This window comes from Urocampus carinirostris, chromosome 3, assembly GCF_059441175.1.
Source record: "Urocampus carinirostris isolate Australia breed hairy pipefish chromosome 3, RoL_Ucar_1.0, whole genome shotgun sequence".
In the NCBI taxonomy this organism is placed as follows: Eukaryota; Metazoa; Chordata; class Actinopteri; order Syngnathiformes; family Syngnathidae; genus Urocampus; species Urocampus carinirostris.
In genome coordinates, this window is record NC_142351.1 from 52,042,029 (window position 1) to 52,064,199 (window position 22,171).

At 40.5% G+C, this 22,171-nt stretch overlaps 1 protein-coding gene and 1 long non-coding RNA gene across 2 annotated transcripts; one reads left to right on the plus strand and one right to left on the minus strand.

Moving 5' to 3' along the window:
* Positions 1–3,308: 3,308 nt before the first annotated feature.
* ctdsp2 (CTD (carboxy-terminal domain, RNA polymerase II, polypeptide A) small phosphatase 2) lies at positions 3,309–15,918 on the minus strand. The gene is made up of 7 exons (XM_088332340.1): positions 15,299–15,918; positions 11,684–11,856; positions 9,798–9,899; positions 8,590–8,646; positions 5,985–6,077; positions 5,577–5,762; positions 3,309–3,976 (listed from the first exon to the last, which is right to left on the minus strand). The coding sequence occupies exons 1-7, from the start codon at positions 15,357–15,359 to the stop codon at positions 3,851–3,853; spliced, it is 798 nt and encodes a 265-aa protein (XP_088188466.1). The 5' UTR covers positions 15,360–15,918; the 3' UTR covers positions 3,309–3,850.
* LOC148370040 (uncharacterized) lies at positions 13,891–21,841 on the plus strand. Its single transcript, XR_015850078.1, has 2 exons — positions 13,891–14,195; positions 21,505–21,841. It is a non-coding gene; the product is annotated as an uncharacterized LOC148370040 (long non-coding RNA).
* Positions 21,842–22,171: the final 330 nt, after the last annotated feature.

A 22,171-nucleotide genomic window follows, 5' to 3' on the forward strand; every position in this document is an offset into this window, starting at 1 on the left:
ATAATCCGTGATATAATGCATCAAAGCAAGTGAGCCGTTTGAGAGCCGGCTCTCATTAATGAGTTGAGCTGAAAGCGCCGGTTCTCTAAAAAGAGACGGACTTCCTTTCACTACACAACTACCACATGAAATCCGATGTTTTTTAAGACCACATGTATTTCAAATTTACTCAATCAACCTCGCCTGTTGTTTTCAGATCAGAATGACTTACGGCGTTTTAATTCAGGTTCGGCCATTGCTACTTGATGATTGTATCCAAAGAAAATTCAAAACTATGTTGTAATGGAGGCCTACTGCTCTGCTTTCGCTTTGTTCACGTGTGATCGGAATTATGCATGATGGGGAATCCCCAACCGGCAGACGCATGCGCACAGTAGCATCAAACTGCTCGCTTAGTTTGCAACGAAAAAAACGATACCGAGATAGAGGCTACCGTCGCGAACTCGTTTGACTTGATTGAGTTGCTGTTTTGTGATAGTCGGTGTATACCGGATGGTACCCATAATTGACAAATTTGCGTTTTTCCGTACAGATTTTCTCGTGCGTCGTACACGTCTTAAAATGCATAATAAACGTACTTTGTACGGCAAAAACGTACAGGTTGACAAGTATGCATAACAGGCCCGTTTTAGTATTTTCAAATATCTCTTTTACTTGATAGAGGACAGAATCGGCTTGAATATGATGAAAAATGCAAGATTTAAAAAAGTGAAACATAACAAAACTGTGAACAATACAGCATCGGAAACACAGTACTCCGTTGCCTTGAAATGGTTCCCTCCATTTCATTCCTAGCATCGCTCTCGCCCCCCCCCCCCCCCCCCCCCTCCCTGCTCCTCTTTCGTTCGGCTAGTCTCACTTCAGGCATAGCGGCTGAGTCTGTGGAGGTTCTGTGTATTACGTTCGGAGTATGATTTACAGTGGTTATGTTAAACAAGTATTTTACCAACCAATATCATGGATTTGTTTTTTATCAACGGATATTAGTCTTCATTTTAGCTGCATTGAACGTATGCAGCAATGATAAGCCTTAATTATAGCATGTGTGTAAGTTATGTCTGTGGTCATCCTCCGAGAAACAGCATGGATATTTATAGTTTTTTTCAGTAGAAAGGCCCCATAATCAGGTGAGAGTGGTACTACCAGTAACATTTAGAAATACACCAAACATCCTTCTAATGTATTTGTATACCATTGTCAGCGTTTAGAAATTTTCACAAGCCAGACATGGGTGCTTAGCACCCCCAAAGTTCTGAATCTAAAATTACCTCTGAGCACAACATATATATATATGCAAGCAGCAAGATAGCGACTACTTTATTGATCAAAGTCAACAACAAAAAACATTATTTTGATCAGCGCTACACATATTGTTTTTCACCACGTATACATCGCTGATCCATCAGTTAAGTGAGAAGTAAAATACTGTGTTTATGTCAGCAAGTTAAATGGCCGAAAAAAGTGGATGAGATGACCAGTTCATGTGTACAGTAGCTAAATTCATGCTTTTGTTAAATATGAGAATAATTAACTTAAATATATTGTTACTGTGGGCAGCATGGCAGTGCAGTGGTTAGCGCATGTGCGGCACAGTTCTGAGGTCATGAGATCCAACCTTCCTGTGTGGAGTTTGCATGTTCTCCCCATGCTTGCGTGGGTTTTCTCCGGGCGCTCCGGTTCCCTCCCACATTCCCAAAACATGCATGTCAGTTTAATTGGCCCCTCCAAATCGTCCCTTGGTGTGAATGAGCGAGTGAGTTGTCCGTCTGCCCTGCGACTGGCTGGTAACCAGTTCAGGGTGTCCCCAGCCCCGTGCTCCAAGACAGCTGGGATGGGCTCCAGCACTCCCGTGGCCCTTCTGAGGATAAGCGCTACAGATAATGGATAGATGGATGGATATTGTTACTATTGGTGGGAACAATAATTAAGACAACTAGTCAATAATTATCATTATTCACAAAACAATAATGTAATATTATATGGTATATATTATATAAAATACACATTATATAAAATATACACTAATATTAATGTTAATAATATATTATTATTATTAATATAAAAGATCTATGAGCTAGTGGCACAGCGGCTGGATGGGCAGTGCCCAACCCCAAAGCGCGGAGGTTTAGGGTTCAAACCCAGCTACCGCAGCCTCCATGTGTGGAGTTTGCATGTTTTTCCCGTGCTTGCGTGGGTTTCCTCCGGGCACTCCGGTTTGCTCCCACATTCCCAAAACATGCATGTTAGGTTAATTGGCCGGTCCAAATTGTCCCTAGGTGCGTATGAGCGAGTGACTTGTCTGTCTCCGTGTGCCCTGCGACTGGCTGGCAACCAGATCAGGGTGTCCCTTGGATGGATGGATCTATTCGGTAGCACTAGTAGTGGCCAACTAAGTCTATGCAGTAGTAGGCATCGGTAGCAAACACTTAGCATTTCGCCAACACTTATCCTACTTCCACTTGCTAAGACATTCAAGTCAATCCAAACCAGATAGCCCCAAAGAGTTACCAGATGCGAATTGGACACTGCAAATGCGAACATTCCTCATGATGTCCGCGGTCCAGTCAGTTCCTTTAATGGCTTGCAGCCACAGGCTCTTACAATGCCTCAGAAAAAAATGGTAGAGTTTTTTCAATTTGAGACTCTGTAGTTTGTATTCTTCCTTGTGCTTCTTATCTCTCGTTTCCACATCTGGTGGTCAAATAAGACACCCTGTCCCTTTAAAGCAGGGGGTTTAAAATAATTTTCACTTTAGTGTAATTGGCCATCCACAAAGGGCTCGATGTTACTAATAAATGTGACTGAATCTATCTAAAAAGTGACTGTTTATCATGAAATGATTCATTTACACACATTACATTAGCATTGAAAAATGTTGCTACATATACTGTAAATATTAAAAAGGAAATATACATAAAACAAAATCTAGGACATATTTGGTATCATCTATTGCTTAATTACAATAATTGGCATTGATATGGAATCACTGCTGCGTAGTGGCGTTGAGCAATTACTTTGCAGGTTCTGTATCATTCTTGACAGGCAATGTGGGTAATGTAGTTTTGGTCAACAAAATCTTGACTCATTTATTTTTAGACACTGAGCACATTTAAAGCTCTCATGGGGCACATGAAATGATCCATGGGTTGACACGTGTGCTTTTAAGAGTACAGAACAGATACATGGTCAAAAAAGAGGTCAATTTCAAATTGTCTTGGCCTGCATGACATGTAGTCTTTTGTAAACTGGTTGATGGCAATTGGCCTCTTTGGTAGGTGGATAAAAATAAGGTAAGGAAATCAGGTGAGTGCAGTCTGGATGTGCTGGACTTTACTGCATGTCACAGATTCAAAATATTACAAAACATTTCGAACATCGTACCCTTTATTGTAACTGTAGCTTTTGCTTTGTTGCTTATGAAGGTCAAGGCTGAACTGGAAATATATTGACAGAAACAGATTTGCATAGAAAATTATTTCAAAATACATTTCCATACAAAACAATATATCAAAACACTGGATATTAAAAAAATAAACAAGGTTTTCCTTAAAGGCACACTCCACGAAAGGATGTTAAACAGGAAAACAGGCGCCGTTATGCTGCCTTCTGTTTTGGCTAGAGAACACTCTGGCCCGCCCATGTCTGTCGCTAACTGGAAGCGAGGACTCCAATGGAGGTCCGGCACATTTGGGATGTTTCCCTCCTCCAACACACCTGACTCAAACCAGCAGATTCAGGCTCCTTATTACAGGCTATCTTGAAGAGCCCTGGCCACCATCAACCAGATGGAGGGGCACAGCAATGTCGCACGCAGGAAAATGGCATGAAGGCCACGTTTTGAAAAGTTCTCTTAATGTCCACAAAGCTGTTCCAGCTGTGTGTAAATGTTGTCTGCTTGGCTGAGTTCCTCAAAGACGGGCAAAAGGTTGAGCAGCTCGGAGTCGTCCGCGTCATCGAACCACGACGGCACGGGGACCTGAGCAGGACAACGCATGTACACACATAAAGTCACTGAAGCTGTGTTTCCATTTAAGTTTTTTTTGCCAAAGAGAAACAAATGAATGCATGATTTCGATAAAGAACAATCTACATTTTTTGGTGTTTCCATTGAAACCTGAGGCGCTTCTTCTCTCACAACAACTGCAAACATTTGCAAGATATTCAGCAGCCGGTGAGGACGAAGAAGGTAACAGCTAAGAACAATAAGAGACCTTGTGCCTGCACTGATTAGTGATGAGTCTTAACTAAGTGTGAGCCTAGTGCAGCTGCTTTGACAGCCTTGTTCAAGTTAGACTCGCGCAGCAATGGCCGCTATTTGAAAAACAAGGGGATCGCTAGTTTGTATAGATATGCATTTGTTTATTTTTCCTTCACTTTTGAAAAAAAAATAAAAATAAATAAGAATGATTTACTGGCAACAGTTTCATATTTATTTAAAGCTTAAATTGTCATGTTGCTCAAATAGACAGTAAGTTTAACACGTTTTTTTTGGGATGACCATGAGGAGGTAATTAGAGGTCTTTAATTTTCTTTAGTAAATATGCTGTAATTTGGGATTTTAATACATTTTGAACAGTTGAAATGAAATGATCTGTATTTATATAGCGCTTTTCAAGTCAAGACTTCCCAAAGCGCTTTACATTGTGCTTCACATTTCCCAATACGTCCGTGCAGCCATGTAAGGCGCCAACCTGCTTATTGGGGGTATTAGGGGTTCAGTGTCTTACCCAATGACACTTCGACATGTAACACGGAAGCGCCGGGATTCGAACTGCGATCTCTTGATCATATATATAAAAAGAAAAACCTGATGTGCTTCCATTGACTTATATAAAGGAATGTACAGTTAACCTGCTCATCAATGGAAAAAAGCAATTATATAGAAGAATGGCATGCTTTGTCGCAAAGGTAAAATTGGGCAAATTTCCTGCAGAAAAATAGACAAGATCTCACGGCACACTACTACGCTCAGGCACAATGTTTGAAATTCACTGCAATAAAGTATTCATGAAAATATTACTCCTCGTCATGTCTATCACACTTAGCGACTGGAGTCTTTTAAATAACAAAAAGAGTTTCCATTACATTGTTACACAGAATGACAATACAAGGAAATTATTATTATTATTATTATTATTAAAGTTTCCAAAAAAGTTATTTTTCAGTAGTTGATGAAACCACCTCAAAAAACAGGTACCTTGTAAAAGCAGGGCAAACAATGATAAGGAATGTGATCCACATTTAGTCTCTGTAGTTTGTATTATTCCTTGTGCTTTGTAGCAGTTGTTTTCAGTTGCACTCCACTTCATTCCAACTCAAAAACATTGCACTACACTATACAGTAGTGCCAATATTTTTCTTTCATGCCCCTCTATAGGAAGAAAAAAACTCTCGCATCCATCCCCCAAGACCGCCAAAGTGAGAGTGCCAATACCACCTAGAGTAGTGGAGGTGCAGTTGCACTTTATTCTAGGACAGATAATTTTTTTTACAGAGGTCAAACGCGCCCGCGCCATGCCCTTGATAGAGCCTCGCCACTATAATTTAAAAAAGGGTAAGCAAAAGTATGGACTCACAGCATTATTAGGGTGAAAGATGTAAGAGGCAGGCGAATTATCCAAAATAAGCGTCTTGTGAAGGTCTCGCCCAAGGCGGCTCAGATCTTTCACGTAGCAGCCCTGGTGAAAAACGCACGACTCCCTGAAGAGGCGAGCTCGGAATACGCTGTACCGGTCCAGCAGATCTGTCACAGGGTCGGCATACTGGTGGGGAGTCGGGTGCAAAGTAAGCATGCTGGCATGCTAATGTGTCAACACCACAAGACAGACTACACTATATGGTAGGAAGGACTTTTGGCTTTGCCCACTTTTGGCAGAAAAAAAACATGCCAATTATTTCTTGAAAACATTGTTTTAAGTCTATGGTTTTAAAACAATTGCCCATTTTCCCAAAGTTGTCGACAAATGAGGACATGTGCTTGATACCTTGGCCAGACTAGCGGTGAAGAGCACACATTCAAAAAGTTCTCCCATCCGCTGCAAGAACTGGTCGACATACGGCCTCTTCAGCACATACACCTGGAGGTGACACATATTCATGTTTTAAAAAAAATAAATGACATCAATTTCAAGTCATGTTTTTTTGTATAGCCCTTAATCACAAGAAGTTTCAAAGAGCTGCACAGACCACAGACTATTACAGACTACAGGCTATTATTACATGATCCTCTGATCTTAAACCTACATGAGGGCAAGGAAAAACACAAAACCTCAGCATGTGGAAAATGAAGAAACCTGCGTTGAATTCAACTGTACTGATTTTGAGCTTTCACTAGAGCTGCAGTTCCAAATAACTTGACAGCGCTAGACATTTAGCAACTGATTATGGAACGTTTACTCACGTGGGAAAGCTGGCAATCAACACAATTGGCCGCAGAACGCCTATAGCTACGTCACGTGTTTTTGGACCATGTGACCATTCAAGATGGCAACTACTACAAAATCAGATAGCGATAACGAAGATGACTGCATATTTACAACTGCATTCGAGAAATAAAAGAATGAGGGCGGCATTGTGTCAAAAGTGTTCTAAGCCTTTTATTGCCATACGACAACTTAAGGGCACTTTAGATCTCCCTATAATTAATCATATCGTGGAGAATAGGGCCAGATTGCAAAACAGACGTTAAATGTTGTCTTAGGTGGTTTCCACGGAATCAGACCAAATTGCATTCACTTGTCATCGTTCCTTGATGAATTTGTGTTTGATAACTTTGCTTGATTTAGGTAAGAAAACAAGTTAAAATACCATGAGTGCATTTTAAACATATAATAAAGTACTGTCAAATCTCCATTTTAGATCCTGTTATAAGTTATATGAATAATGCTGGCAAAAACATCAGCAAACATATCCTGAAATGTTTTCAAACACCACCTGGCATTCCGTATTTAAAGTACGTAGTGGAAAAGTACAGCTCGCCCTTTTCCCTGTGTACACGAGAGAAATTTGGCGACTAAGCACCAAAATTGTCTAAAATGTTTGTTCATAGACTCTTTTGATGCCGCACCTTTTTCCAACAAAAAGTGCCCCCGTACACCTGTCCCAAAAAGCTGATTAATAGCACTTGTTCTCAGCCAATCAGAATGCGAGGACGACGAAAGCCATTGGCTGCCAATTTAGGTCGGCCATCTTTGTAGCACACCATTGTACAGTGGTACCTCTATTTACGAACTTATTTTGTTCTGGAAGCAGCTTTGTAACCTGAAACGTTAGTAAGTAGAGTGTTTTGTAAAAAAAAAAAGGTTCGACGAGGAGTTTGGGGCACTTGCAATGTTAATCACAGGTATCCGGAACGATTGGTTTGTCCCTTTTCCTCAGCCAAAAACTAATTTGGAGAAGTGTTTGAAGTGGAAAAAGGCATGCTGGTGCCGTAACATTCAACTCAAAGTGAAAATTATTAATGGGAACAAGAACAAATTCATTTGTTCTACAGGAAGTCTTTTATTTCTACTAAATTCAAGTTTACGCTGCTTTTGGGTTGGTTGAAACACAGCACCCGATTAGCCTCACAGTTAAGTCAGATTTATTTGTATAGCCCTTAATCACAAAATGTCTCTAAGGACTGCACAGGTTACACCATCCCCTGATCTTAGCATGTGTAGCTCCTCCCTGCAAATTAATTTGGTATATTACCATGAAATAGAAACCTGGACTTGCCTGGATACCGCAACGATGTTGGGCGTGGCTTAGTGCTCTGTCAGATCTATTAATTGCCAGTAGTGTCACAGGTAGGGGAGGCCAGAACATTAATCCTTATGGTAAACTTGACAAGACTAATTTTCCAGACGTCGCCAGAAAAAACAAAACAAAAACAAAACAACGAAACCTGAATTCAGAAATTAAGACCTCTCTCCATCTTCCAGATAAAAAAAAAAGTCTTATTATAAATATTATTTTTTTCATTGAGATCCATCAAATAAGTGACAGTCACATTTAATATGAAATTGTTAGAATTCCATGCAACCAAACATGATTTTGAGATAACTTGCTGATTACCGACGGGTATGATTGATCTTATGCTTTGTACTCAGTGATTGTGGCCAGACGTCAGTTCATGCATGCGAAGGATTTTTATAGAAAATACATTTAAGCAAAACACACGTTTTACACAGAAAATTTTGTGTGATCCATGCAAAAGTTGACAGAAATTAAAAACGAAGTAGGCTACTCTGCTCCGTCGCTGATGACCGCTTCCTGAAACAAGTAATCAAGAATAGGCCGCGCCAGTGTTAACCAGCCTATCCTGGATTACTTGAAGCAGGCGGAGGCCCAAATGTAACACATCGGACTTTAGAGCAAAAAAGGACCACTGTTTGTAAGCAATGATGTTGGAGGAGAGTAGGAATTTCCCTGCCGGAAGGCCTTCTTCCATACCTAACCAGCAGAGGTCTCCTTTGTGCACTTCATGCAGTTACACTTGCTGGCTGCAAAAACACACACCAACACACACACACACACACACACACACACACACCAACACACACACACACACACACACACACACACACACACACTGGAAACTTGCTATACCTGATGTGTGGTCCCCTCAATCTCCACGGGTACAATGAAATCCGCATTGCTGATTGGCTGGAATGGGACAGACAAGAAAAATGGCTAGTTGGTGTGGACGCTCTCAGACATTATACAAGCCCCCATTTAGATTATATTTTTCTTCGAGGGGTGGGTCGAGGTAGGCTTTCAAATTTGCAAAAGAAAAACGCCGAGGCCAACACACTATTTCACTGCATATTATAAACAAATAAAGATTTTGGAGGGGAATAAGTAATCATGTACACTAAGAAGCAGATTCTACATGAAAATATGATTAGCCAACACAAGGACTTTAAATTTAGCAGAGTTTGGCAAGGGCTCACAGAACCAGCATGCAAAAATCCACATCTCAAATCAATACAGTGTAATGGCTTGTCAATTTGGGTGGCTGGTCTGGGACAAAACATGTGTGCTAAGGGGTATTGCTGCGAACTTCCTTGAATATGAACAGAGGCACTGGCCTCTGGAAAGTTTAGGAAGTCGGGATAAAATGATACTCAAACATCACTGTTGCGCTATTATTACAACTTTAGCCTGTCTCGTTGTAAATATTAAGCCTATTTAGCCTGACATTCCTTTATTGCATTTGTCTCTCAAGTCTTTATAGCGTGTTTATCCTGGAGTCCCATGTCTTATCCCGTTACAATGTTCACTACATTGTTATAAATGATAATATAGACATAAATACTTGAGGGTAGGTACAGTCAAAGCCTGTTCCCAGGTAATGGCTGTCCAGGTAAAGTTTTAGATCGAAAGACTAGCTTAACTACATGGGTTCTAACACGCTTAACCAGACTATGTGAAGTGTGCATCGCAAAGATGAGCTATTAGACCACGCACAGCCTGATGTGGCTCACTTCCACAACTATAAGACATCACAAAGATTTCTTGCACCACAATACTATAATCATCTCAATATTGTGGGTTGGTTGGGTGTCAAAAAATCTAATAGCGGAGAACAATCATAATAATGTAAAATAAAAGAAAAGAAAAGTGTTTTTAAAAATTCTGCCAATAATAATCGTCTTCTTTAAGAGCAGGATGTCAGGATAGTGTCGTTATAATCGTTATATGCCTACTGTCACCTTCTAAAAACAAGTTGCGTTAATCAAAGTGACTCTGAATGTTCCTGAGATGGACCTGCAACCTATTTGGCCAGTGCATGAAGTGGAGCAACACATCCTAACCTTGAACGAGCTGTGCACAAGCGTCTCGTCCAGGTCGATGACCACACAGATTTTGCCGTGGTCACGAGAGGTCACCTCAGGCAGGAGGCTGGCATCGGAAAACTGGACACGTACACACACACACAAACAAAATTTGCACAACAACTGATGAATCCTATGCTCAAATAAAAAGAAGGTCAAGGACCAATTATTGACCAAGCTTATTGCCCGCATTCATATCAGGGAACCATATTTGATGTCAAAATTTCATAAAACAAATTTGAGATGTATCTTTGTTTCATACATGTTAAAAATGTTTTTTTTTCAACCCACAGGTTCTTTCTCAGGAGGGAAGGTTTAAAGGTACCTCCCTCCTTGTTGGCTTTCTGCTTTCTGAAGGTTGTGTGCATCTCCACGTTCAATTTGAAACAATATGTTTGCTGCTCCATGACCAGGATTTCCCTAAATAAAGGCCTTATGTTCATTGTTCCCACAATAGGGAACTTTAAAGGGAAAGCCTTCTTAAAGTGGTAGTGTATAACAACTCACCACTGGAGGTTGCTATATTATAGAATAGAGCCAAAGTATGTGGATAAGTCTCCGATCTAAGACCAAAGGATACCGATCATTCAATTATCTCTCCCACTCTCGTTTGTGGATTTTGCTCACTATATTTCTCTCTATCACTCTTTTTTCTATTTCTCTTTGTGTCTCTCACTGTCTGTCCCTCACTTTATTTTTGTCACTCTTATTTTCCCACTGTCTCCCACTTGCTGCCTCCCACTCTGTTTCTCTTTATATCGGTCTTATATTTCTGTCTCTTTTTCAATCTCTCGCACTCTATTTCTGGGTCTCTCTCTCTCTGCCTTTCTGTCATTCTCTTTCTCTCGGTGAGTCTCTCTCCCCCTCTCTCTGTCATGTCAACTTCTTCAAAGGGCCCCTCAAGTAAGCTAATATAGATAATTCTAGACCAATGTTTTTTTCAAAATCCTCCACATGTGATAGCATGTGTGATTTTGCTTAGTATTTAAATCAACAATGTTTTCCCCCAATTTAATGGGGTATATTTACACCTAGTATGAATCCCTGCATAATCAAAACTATCTTGTGTCAACGTTTTCAGAGGGCCTCCCAAGTCATGCAATGTAAATACACATTTCTAGATTTACAGGTGTTTAAAAACAATCTGTATGTGATAGTGTATTTTTACTTAATATTTTTCTTAAGTACTACTTGATGTTTTCTTTTAAAGGAGTGAAGTACTTTCTGTAGTGCAGTGGTTAGCACATTCGACTAACACTAGAAAGGATCGAGACCGGGTGGAAACATATGTTGGCCTGGGATGGGCGCCACCAGGCTGTATTTGTCCAAGACACACTATAGGAAAAAGTGCTCCTACGACCCAAGTTTTTCCCCACTAGCAATCGCTACATAAAAGTCAACTTTAAATGGCCACACAAGTCATGTAAAACAAATACAAATTTCCAGACCTACAAATATCAATCCATCACTTATCTGCACCCCTTATCCCCAGCAGTGATGTGGGGGACCTACATATATTAAAACCAAATTCACCAGTAAATGATAGGATATGTATTTTTGCTTGATATTTAAATCAACATTGTTTTTTTTTTGGCCAAATGGAACAAAGTATTTTTTTTACATCACTCAGGGTTGCTATCTGATAGTCACTAGTACTTTAAGGTGACAATTTGAAAAGACGAGGTAGAGAATGACAACCGGTCAGGATGTTTTCACAACAGTTCACAAATCGACTGGGCACAACGTGATGGGCTGGTGGAAAATAAAGATTTGCAAAGGCAGGATTGTGAAAGCGTTGCCCGTTTAACCGCCTCTGACTGTATATGCAGGCCATATGTACGCAGAAGGCGAATGTTTGAGCTTACCTTGACAAGCGCGCCATTTTCCTGCGTCTCCAACAACGCTGGCTGGGACTGTGGCGTCGATGGAGGCTGCGGCGAGGGTTGTTTGGGCCCATCCTGGCTTTGCAAGCAGCAAAGGAGCGCTTTGAAGATGTTGCAACTCCGGGGATGCTTCAGGGCTGAGCGGCTCACCTGACCTATCGTGCAGGGGCACAACACATTTAGGACATGCAAATGGGACTTCGGCCAACTTAAATTTCTTTCAACAAAAACAAAGTTAGTTTGATGTCTTCAACCGAGGCTGAGGGCAGCTTCCTGCCTGGTCCATCTTTGGTTTTCTTTTTGTAAAGACTGAACCATATTTGGTTCCGCTTTTTGTTGTGTACATATAAAAACTCAATTTGGCCTTTTTCTCAATTATCTTTTGCTGATCTCGCTTCACTTAAAAAGCAACTTTGTTACGCCATTGCTTTCAATTGACAGTTGAACAATGCTAAAAACACAATTTCACACTGACAATGCTTATAATGCGTATTTGTGTTTCATTCATCTTGATGGCGCCCTCCCTGATCCTCAGCACAAGACTGCGAGAATGTGCAAATGACAAGTTGTGAGCGCCATTTTTTTGTCCGCTTCCTTTTTTCGCAGAGCTGCATATTTATTTCTTTATGCGTGATTACCAAATGAGGATGCTCTGAAACCTGCATGTGTGTATGCTGAAGACAGACCAATTTGATGGCATTATAATGATCTTACCCTATTGCGCAAAGAAGAGACATGGGGAAAATGTGCCCCAATCAAAATTGAGACGACAGGTGCACCCTTTACAAAAATAATATGTCAAAGCTATCGGTTACTCAAAATGCTTATAATTTACAAAAATTGAGATTTATTTTTCAACTTGATACTTGTTTTCCTTTCAGATTATTGGAAGGAATCCAAGTGCAGTTGCTGGACTAACAACAATAGATTTCGATTGACTTCCTGGAACGCAAAACCATCAAAACTTTTCCGAGCTGTTTTCCAGAGCAAAAGACACCGAAATTTGGGATAAACCTTCAAGAGGCCGGTACTTGAGGTTCGACAAGATAACGAAATGACTTACCAGTTATCCAAACCACTGTCAGTCATTTAGTTTAGGGCTGGGTAAAAGAATAGGATCTCAATTTGATCAAACTATTTGAATGATCAACGTGATTTAAAACCATAGTCCTCACCCAAAGCAAAATTATTTAAATGTTGTTAAATGTTTAATTGATTGAAAAATAAATCCAACATTTCTTAGTCCAAGGTGCAACTCATTGGCTGAGCAAAAAAAAAATAGTTGCTAATAATTTGTTACTAACTTGTTTAAATGTCAAAGCCCTAATGTCTAGCACAAGCTTTGACAAATTTCAATCTAACTCTTGAATCCCTACCATTGATTTCATGATTTAGCTAATTTTAGAATTTAAATTGATTTATTGTCAATCCTAATTTGGATCAATTTATTTAAGGTTGTTTGTGACTGACCTTTTGACTTTTGTAAGCAAGAGCACCCGTCTGTGCTTTCTTGGCTTTTTAGAAAACAAAACTTGCATGCGAGAAATGAATGCTGCTGCTGCTGCTGAAAATGGCCGTGCCTGGTTATATAATCGCAGAGAGCGGGAAAAGCCACACTCGCTTGCACACACACACCAAACATTCCAAGGCCTTCACCCGGACGACGGCCTGTCCCTCTGTCCGTCATCACATAGCGCTCCACAAGCTCTCGCTTCATGTTTGGATTTTGGGATGAGCCCAAAGTTGGATTTCAAGTCCAATGACTTGGAAGCACATTGCTGCACTTCCTAGAAAGGGCTTATGGTGATCAGAAAATATGCAGTACCAAAGTGCCAGTGCACATGACTGAGGCTAAATGTGTTCTTCCTTGTCAGGACAAAGTCAAGAAGGAATGAAGACTTGCGGCTCTGGCGGCTTACATTATTCCAAAAAGCCACTAATTGGAAGAATTCCGGAACTTGATTTTTTTTTTTACTTGAGCTGATCTTCAAAATGGTGTCTTGCGTTTAAGTTAAGGGTGCCACTACGTGTGGCCTTAACTCCCTAAAAAGACACTTTAAGGATCCAGCAACAGAAAAGAGGGCATATGCGGAGAGCGGTGGTGGGGCACTTGCAGAATTCCACTGTCGACTGCCCCTCCTGCCCCGCCTCCTTACGCATTCTCCAACAACATAGTCGGAGGCTGATTATTTACGGTGCGCGTTGGCGTTATGCAAACACGCAACGGGTCTGCCCGCCCCAAACAGGCGAGAGTATAGTTAAAAAAAGAGCAAAGAGAGCATGTTGTTGATGATGGCAAAATGAAGGAACAAGGGACTGCTGCAACTTGACACTCGCCCATTCTCCGGCAGCTTCATTCTCGAGCTAGGGCAACCAACGAAAACAACAACAAAAGCAGCAGCAGCCCTGATGTTTCCAATGTGAGACCTGCGGTTGACTTTGAGTCCGATTCGACAGCAAGTCACACACCTTTTCACTTCTGCATTAAACGTTGGTGAGGCCTTTTGCGATTATTTTTGAACCTGTTTACCTCGATTTATATTTTTTATGAAGATTTTGAAAGCATTTGTCAACAGAGTGTACATACAACAGTGTGGGCGTGGTACTGAAAAAAGTTATTCGGGTTACTAGTTACTTCAATTAAAAAGCAACTGCATTACCACCAAGATAACTGACACCCAAAAGTAGTGTCTTAAGTAACTCTCTAGTTCCAAATTACTGTATATACTCACATAGAAGCCAACCCCTAAAACTGCTTAAAGATAGCAATACTATAAAATAAATATAATTAAACATGTACACAAATCAGTAGAATCAGTGAACCCTTTATATTTCTTGGCTTGTGCAATCTTGAGAGCTTGTAAACTAACACAGCCAAGACACTCCATATCTATTTTGTCTTTAAACCATTTGATTTCATTCTCCATTTCTGGGTAACGTCCAGGGCGTTTTCTAATTTTCTCCAGACATAGTGCACTGAAAACATTATTTTACCAATAAGAAGACCAAATTTCAGCACTCTTTTACCATAAATTCTGTGCTCATGTTGGCTCCATTGATCTGTTTTTTTCTTTGTAAGCCACACCCCTTGTCCACCAGCTGCCTACCATGCGCTGCTGGTGACACAATCAAATATGAGTATATAAATTAACCCCTGATTTTAGTATTTTGTTTATAGTAATAGTAAATACGACTTGGATGTAATTAATGCGTAGGGAGAATATCACAATCTCAACAAAGAGAAATTACGCGTACTCTGTGCTTGAGATGGCGCCACTGTAACTGTATTTAGTTGTATTTTGTAGGTAAATATAAACACGCTCGCCCATATCTGTTGTTGTATTCGGTGTTGTGTAGCTTGTGGTTTATTCGTAAGCGAAGGAAAAGCCGTCAAAGAGAACCAAGAACGCTGTAATTTATGATCAAGAGGAGCAACCCACCATGTTATAACGACAGTTGAGTTATTTGTTATGAACAACGCGTTAGAGTGCTCGTTACCGAGGAAAGTATTGCGTTCCAGGAACTCGTTCCATTTGTAACGCGTTACTCCCAACTCTACAAAACAAGCGCCAAAAAATCGCTCCAAAGAGGTCTCACCTGTTTTGGTGGACACTTGGGCGTCTTCTTTGTACACTTGCGTGATGACAGAACTTTCCATCGGACAATCGCAGAACCCTCCAAATCCTCGAATCTTGTCCCCCTCATTGGCTTCGAGTTAGACTGCTCTGAAGCAGCTGAATGTCCGCGGAGGTCGCTTGTTACTGGTGCGTCACTAGCGCGTTTGGCGTCCCTGCGCGTTTTCTTCCCGACGCCCTTTTTGCGTTGCGCGCTTCACAGGAGAAGAAGCGGGAACTTGAAGCCGCTCTCTTGCAGTTTTAGGGCGGCGAAGTGAGTGGCGGCCCCTCCTTCTTTTCCCGTCTTCCGTCGAGTCGAGTGTTCTCTGCTTGAGCTTCGGCGGCGGCGTCAACATGGAGGAGAATCCGAAGAGGAAAACAAGCGAGGAAATGGGGCAAGCATGGCCGGTTTCAAGCTCCCCCTTACTACACGTAAACAAAATCGGCTGGACGCCTTCCGAAGAACCCTGAAACACCTGCGACTCCGATTTACGCTTTGTTCCCACACGCCAAAGCCAAATCCGGGCTAAAATCACAAAAAGAAGACTTTTGTCGAATAGCACACGGGTTGTTTTTCTACGCTTGACACTCGAGGGGTTCCCTGAAACCGACCACCTTCCCTGATTGGGCGAGCTGTGGCCAGGGGGCGTGGTTGAGGCATTCCTCCCTGGCCTGCACGCGCCACATTCCAGCCCAGCGACGATATGCTTTCGTATGCGAAAGGACAAAAATAAACACACGACCCTCACGTAGCCCTTTGTTATCTATCTATCTATCTATCTATCTATCTATCTCTAACATACATACATAGATACATAATTACCTACCTACCTCAAGACACTGCATGTTTAAAGAGACAGTGTGTATTATTTAGCGCCTTCTAATCACTTAAAAAAAAATACTTGAACTATCATTTTAAATGTGCAAGAAATTTCCTTTTTTTACATAACATAAGCCTCACCATGAGGAGCTGACATAATTGTCTGTCATCTTGCTGCTATGGGTACCCGAATACCAAAAACCTCACAAAAGGTTAGGCAATAAAAATGAGAAAACACATTTTGTGATTAGACACTTTGAGTCTCCGTATTTTGTGTTATTCCTTTTACTTTTTGACATGCATTTTTGGTTAGAAAGTACAATAGAGCGACATCTAGTGCTCACATTATACACACTGTCCCCTTAAATTGGAGGCGCCCAGATCCATGCACTCTTACCTCAGACTTTGCGTTCAAATTTGAAGTTATTTGCATCCAAACAAGAGAAGGACCAGTGTAGGAAAACCAAAAGAGTTCAAGATTTATTAATGGAGTTGGAGTGAAATCTCAAATGTCCTCCTGGGTGAATTTCGCTTTCTGTCTTTGCAAACAACAAGATGATGGAATTGAGAGGGATACACTTTCTATCTGACAACAGATTTTACTCACCTCTTTGGGAGTAACTTTAAGGGAGTATGGATTTGGATACTTGTGACCATTGTTGTGGGAAAATGATTGAGTCCTCTATCCATAGTGTTCCTAAAACAGCATCTGCTGTAAAAAAGTACGTTTGTGTAGAAGTGAACAATAATAAAACAACGAGCCATTCATTATTGGCTGTGATGGAAGGCTAACCATGTGATTTGCTGGAAGAGAACCCCCGTATCCTCCGCCCCACCCATAAAAAGAAAAGAAAAGAGAGCCTGCTCCAAGTAACCTCGGCTAGAAGTTTCCAGGAAAGGGGCCTAGCCAGTGTACAAGCTGTGAGGCCTCGGCGGGGAGACGTCGGGTTCATTGAGAAAAACAAAAACACGCGGGCGGGAAAACGCTCCCTCTTACATAATTCAGCCTCCATGACAGAAGGAGAAAAACACACAAGTGCAAACCAGTCTGACCGCCACTCCTCACTTAGCAAAACTGAAATCAGCGATTGCACAATCGCCGTACGAAAAGACTGAAGGACAAGAATGTGTCGAAGTTGAGGAAAGCGGCCAGGGTGATGACGAGCAGGTGTCACCGGCACGGAACATTCCATCTGTCCAGCTTTCCAGTTGGCACGTGGATTGATGGTTTGCATCAAGATAACACGGTGATGTGTGCTGAGTTTGGTGAGGCACAGTCACACTTACAAATAGATTAATTTGGAGCTTATTATTTACAAGCAATTGGCCTGGTGTTGCTCGGCCGATAAAAGATTGCATTCGGCTACTTGGAGTGGTCGGTAGTTGGGAGCTGCAATACCCAATTTATTTAAGTAGATTTAGATGGGTTGGATTTGATTGGCAGAGAACAGACATATCAAGAACTGTAAAGCGCAGAATAGGTCTTTGTAACAATATTAACACTGCAGCATGGAAAAATGCTATCGTCATACCTTTTCAGTAATCCCTCACTGTACAACTGTTTACTTTTCGTGGTTTTGCTACTTTGCGCATTTTTATCATGGATTGTGTTCTGCATTCTGATTAGCTAAACAGTCATACCATCTCCTTTCGTCTTCTGTCTGCGTCAATAACTTTGCGGTCTGAGTTGTACGCATACATAAAACAGCTTGACGAAACTACATTTCATACGTGCAATTTTTTTCATATTTCAACTTTCTTTGTTGTCAACTAAATGCTCTGGATTGTCAAAAGTACATGTGGCTGGGCTAAAAAGGAAGTGGAGGATACTTTTTGTCACAAAGTTGGACTTCTCAACCTGCTACATTTTTGTTTTCCAGATATGTCCACATGATGACGACAAAATATCATCTGGAGTTAAAAAGTAGATTCCTGGAAAACAATCCCCGTCAAGATTATTTACAAAAGAAAAACTATAATTTGACAGTGCAGACGTTAGTTGTAATATATACACACATTAAGTATATATATATATATATATATATATATATATATATATATATATATATATATATATATATACATACATACATACATACATACATACATACATACATACATACATACATACATACATACATACATACAAAGTATAGTATAGTATTTTGAATGTTATTTTGTTCTTTTGTTTTTACACCACATTTTTGTTTCCCAATAGCTTCTAAAATATTCTTTAAAATTCAAAAGTTGTGTCCTGAAATAATAAATACATCTTTGCAAGATCAGTAGTGCAATATAGCAGCAACTTTATTTTTTAAATTAGAATTTGACAAAATCTGTACGGAAAACGCAAATTTGTCAATCGCATGCATCTTTCCTGAAAAAAAAAAAAGATATTGTGTACGATTATCTTGTATTTTGTACGGTAAAATACGACAGTTTGTACGGGCATGGAGCCGTGAAGGTTGACAGGTGTGCAACCTGTACGTTTTTGCCGTACAAAGTACGTTTATTATGCATTTTAAGACGTGTACGACGTACAAGAAAATTTGTACAGAAAAACGCAAATTTGTCAGTTATGGGTACCATCCGGTATACACCGACTATCACGAAACGGCAAATCAATCAAGTCAACTGAGTTCGCCTCTATCTCGGTATCGTTTTTTTCTTTGCAAACGAAGCGAGCGTTTTGATGCTACTGTGCGCATGCGTCTGCCGCCTGGGGATTTCCAATCATGCATCATTAAACATCGGATTTCATGTGGTAGTTGTATAGATGAATAAAGTATCTATCTATCTATCTATCTATCTATCTATCTATCTATCTATCTATCTATCTATCTAGTAAAACGAAATCCGTCTCTTTTTAGTGAACCGGCTTTTTCGGCTCAACTCATTAAAGAGAGCCGGATCTCAAACGGCTCACTTGCTTTGATGCATTACATTACGAATTATTATGTTGTATAAAGAAGTTAAGAAAAAAGGAAGTATAAAAGGAGAATATGAAAAAAGACAGGTCTGTGATTATCCCTTTAATCAGTATATTACCAAAAATAACTTAATGCAGAAAATTAATGAATAATTTGAATAAGAAAATGTATTATCCATCTATCCATTATCTGCACCACTTATCCTTAATAGGGTCGCGGGGGTGCTGGAGCCCATCCCAGCCATCTTCGGGCAGTGGGCAGGGGACACCCTGAACTGGTTGCCAGTCAGTCGCAGGGCACACAGGGACAGACAATTCACTCGCTCATTCACACTTAGGGACAATTTGGACCAGCCAATTAACCTGACATGCATGTTTTTGGAATGTGGGAGGAAACCGGAGTGCCCGGAGGAAACCCACGCAAGCACGGGGAGAACATGCAGACTCCACATAGGAAGGTTGGTAGCTGGATTTGAACCCATGACCTCAGAACTGTGCGCTAACCACTGCACCGCCGTGCTGCCCTGAAAATGTATTATTTTACTTAATTATATTTGCATGTATTTTTTCCTTTTACGATGAACGTTCAAGCTACTCAATTTTTGAACTTTTGTTAAATAATAAACCTCATTAATGTCGAGCATCTCAGTATCCCACAACAAAATGTTAATTAACAATATATATGATATAACAAAACACACGTACAATATAAAATGTTAAACTACATAAATAAACACGTTTGGAAAAAAAATATGGCGTAAGATTATTTTGTATTTTGTAAGGGAAAATACGACAGTTTGTAAGGGCATGAAGCCGTGGAGCTTGACAGGTATGTGACTGTTACTTAAAATGAGATTCCAAGGGCAGCAGACGACAAAAAAAGTCCAACAGTGTTGAGTCAAGTCAGGAAGGAATTCTTCATAACCAAGAACTCCGACATCACAGAAGCTAATCCCTTGTCACTCCCAAAAAAGTTAAAAATGTCTTATCAATGAAAGCCAAATGAAACGCCTCCAGCCAACACTATGAATGAAATACGTACATGGGCCACAAGATGGTGCCAACATGAAGATTTCTGGCTGCTCTTTTTGATTGATCTGTCCGCGTTTCTGTTGCAAAGTTGAATCCAGGTTTCGTACGCCGTTTTCACAGACAAAACCAAGCACTTTTAAAGGACTTTCAATGCCTATTTTCCAATTTCTCCATTACCATTAAAAGTAGAAAACTGGTGTGGATCATGTATTTTGCAGAGCCACAAATATATCTGCGATTTACGTATGCCATTGTTGTTAATCGCGTGTGCATTTATTAAGACAAACGCCTACAATTTTAAGAGCTTTAGCCAATCGTGAATCTATTTGTTTTTGAGACAAAGCTCTCCCTATATAAGTATTGGGAAATATGTAGCTCACATTTTCATTTGCAGGGTGTTCTCCCCATTACTGAACCCCCAATTCCCCAATAAGGAGGTATAGTTGCTGTGCATGGAAGTGTGTGTGAATGGTTAAGTGTGAAGAACTTTGTAAAGCGCTTTGGGAGGTCTTCAGTGACTTTAAAAGCGCCATGTAATTTTAAACTATTTACATTTACTCCTGGGAAACACTCCTTTTTTTGCATGGCCCATATTACATGTCCAAAATTGATGCGTAATCCTTGCGCTAATCGACATTTAGGTGTAGCATGCACCTGTCCTCTTAGGAGCGACCCATAGGAGGCGATAAAGCTTCATATGACAATGTCATACAGACTCATGCCAGCTGCAGGTGTAACAGTTGAAATTTGATTGTTTTGAATGTTTTTTTGAATTCTCACAAAATCTGTGTTTTTGTTGTATTACTGTTAATATTCCGGTACCTCATTCAATTGTTCAGTCATGGGCGTCTGCGACTGTCTTTTTCATTTGGCACTTTATGGACTTCAGCGCTTGCCGTAGCTTCAGCTAACTTGCATCGCGCTGAAGGTAAGATGTGCCCAATATCAGTTGGATAAAAAAATGCATATTTTGCTAGATATAGGAGCTGCTTTCACAAATAATTTTTGTATATAAAGATACATAAGTTGTGCTAAATGATGTATATTTAAAAAAAGCACTAAATAAGAAGTAAAGTAATACAGCTTGAAACGATGATTCAAGTCAAGTCAAGTCAAGTCATTCCAATACTGTCTCAGTCGGATGCGGAAATTATAATTCATGCGTTTGTTACCTCCCGTCTCGATTACTGTAATGCACTACTCTCTGGTCTCCCGAAGTCTAGAATCAAGTCTCTTCAGCTGGTACAAAATGCTGCAGCGAGGCTTTTAACTAGGACAAAAAAGTACGATCACATAACACCGATTTTGGCTAACCTGCATTGGCTCCCAGTTAGCCTTAGATGTGATTTCAAGGTTCTCTTAGTATTATACAAAATCATACATGGACTTGCTCCCTCTTATCTTTCAGATCTGATTTGCCCCTATGTCCTGGTCCGAAGCCTACGATCTGAGAGTGCTGGTCTTGTGGTGATCCCAAGAGCAAAGAAGTGTTCTGCTGGTTCGAGAGCGTTCTCCATCCGGGCACCGGTGCTGTGGAATGCTCTTCCCCCTGAGATCCGCTCTGCAACCTCAGTGGAAATGTTTAAATCTAAACTTAAAACTCACTTCTACTCCATAGCATATGAATAACCTACTCTTCTCGTTGGCTGAAAAATAGTCTGTGTAATATTGTGTAATAATCTGTGAAGCCCTTTGAGACTCTTCGTGATTTAGGGCTTTACAAATAAAAATGACTTGACTTGAAACGATGATGCAACATGTTTTGATGCAAACACGCCACAGGGTTCGGCCTGTTGAGTGATGACCCGTTTTTTGTATCTTTAATGTTTTAGATGATTGCAGTCGTGAACAGATGCCCTGACTTTTGTATTGTTTTGTCTACTGAATGCAGGTATGTGGGAAAGTTATGTTCATTGTTATTATTAAAGTTTCACTATTAATGTGCTCGCATGTTGTCTGCTTGCCGTGGCTTCAGCTAATTTGCATCGCGCTGAAGATTATTGTAGTCGTGAACAGATGCCCTGACTTTTATGGATGAGGCCCGCGTATCAAAAAGACTTCCAATCCCTTATCTC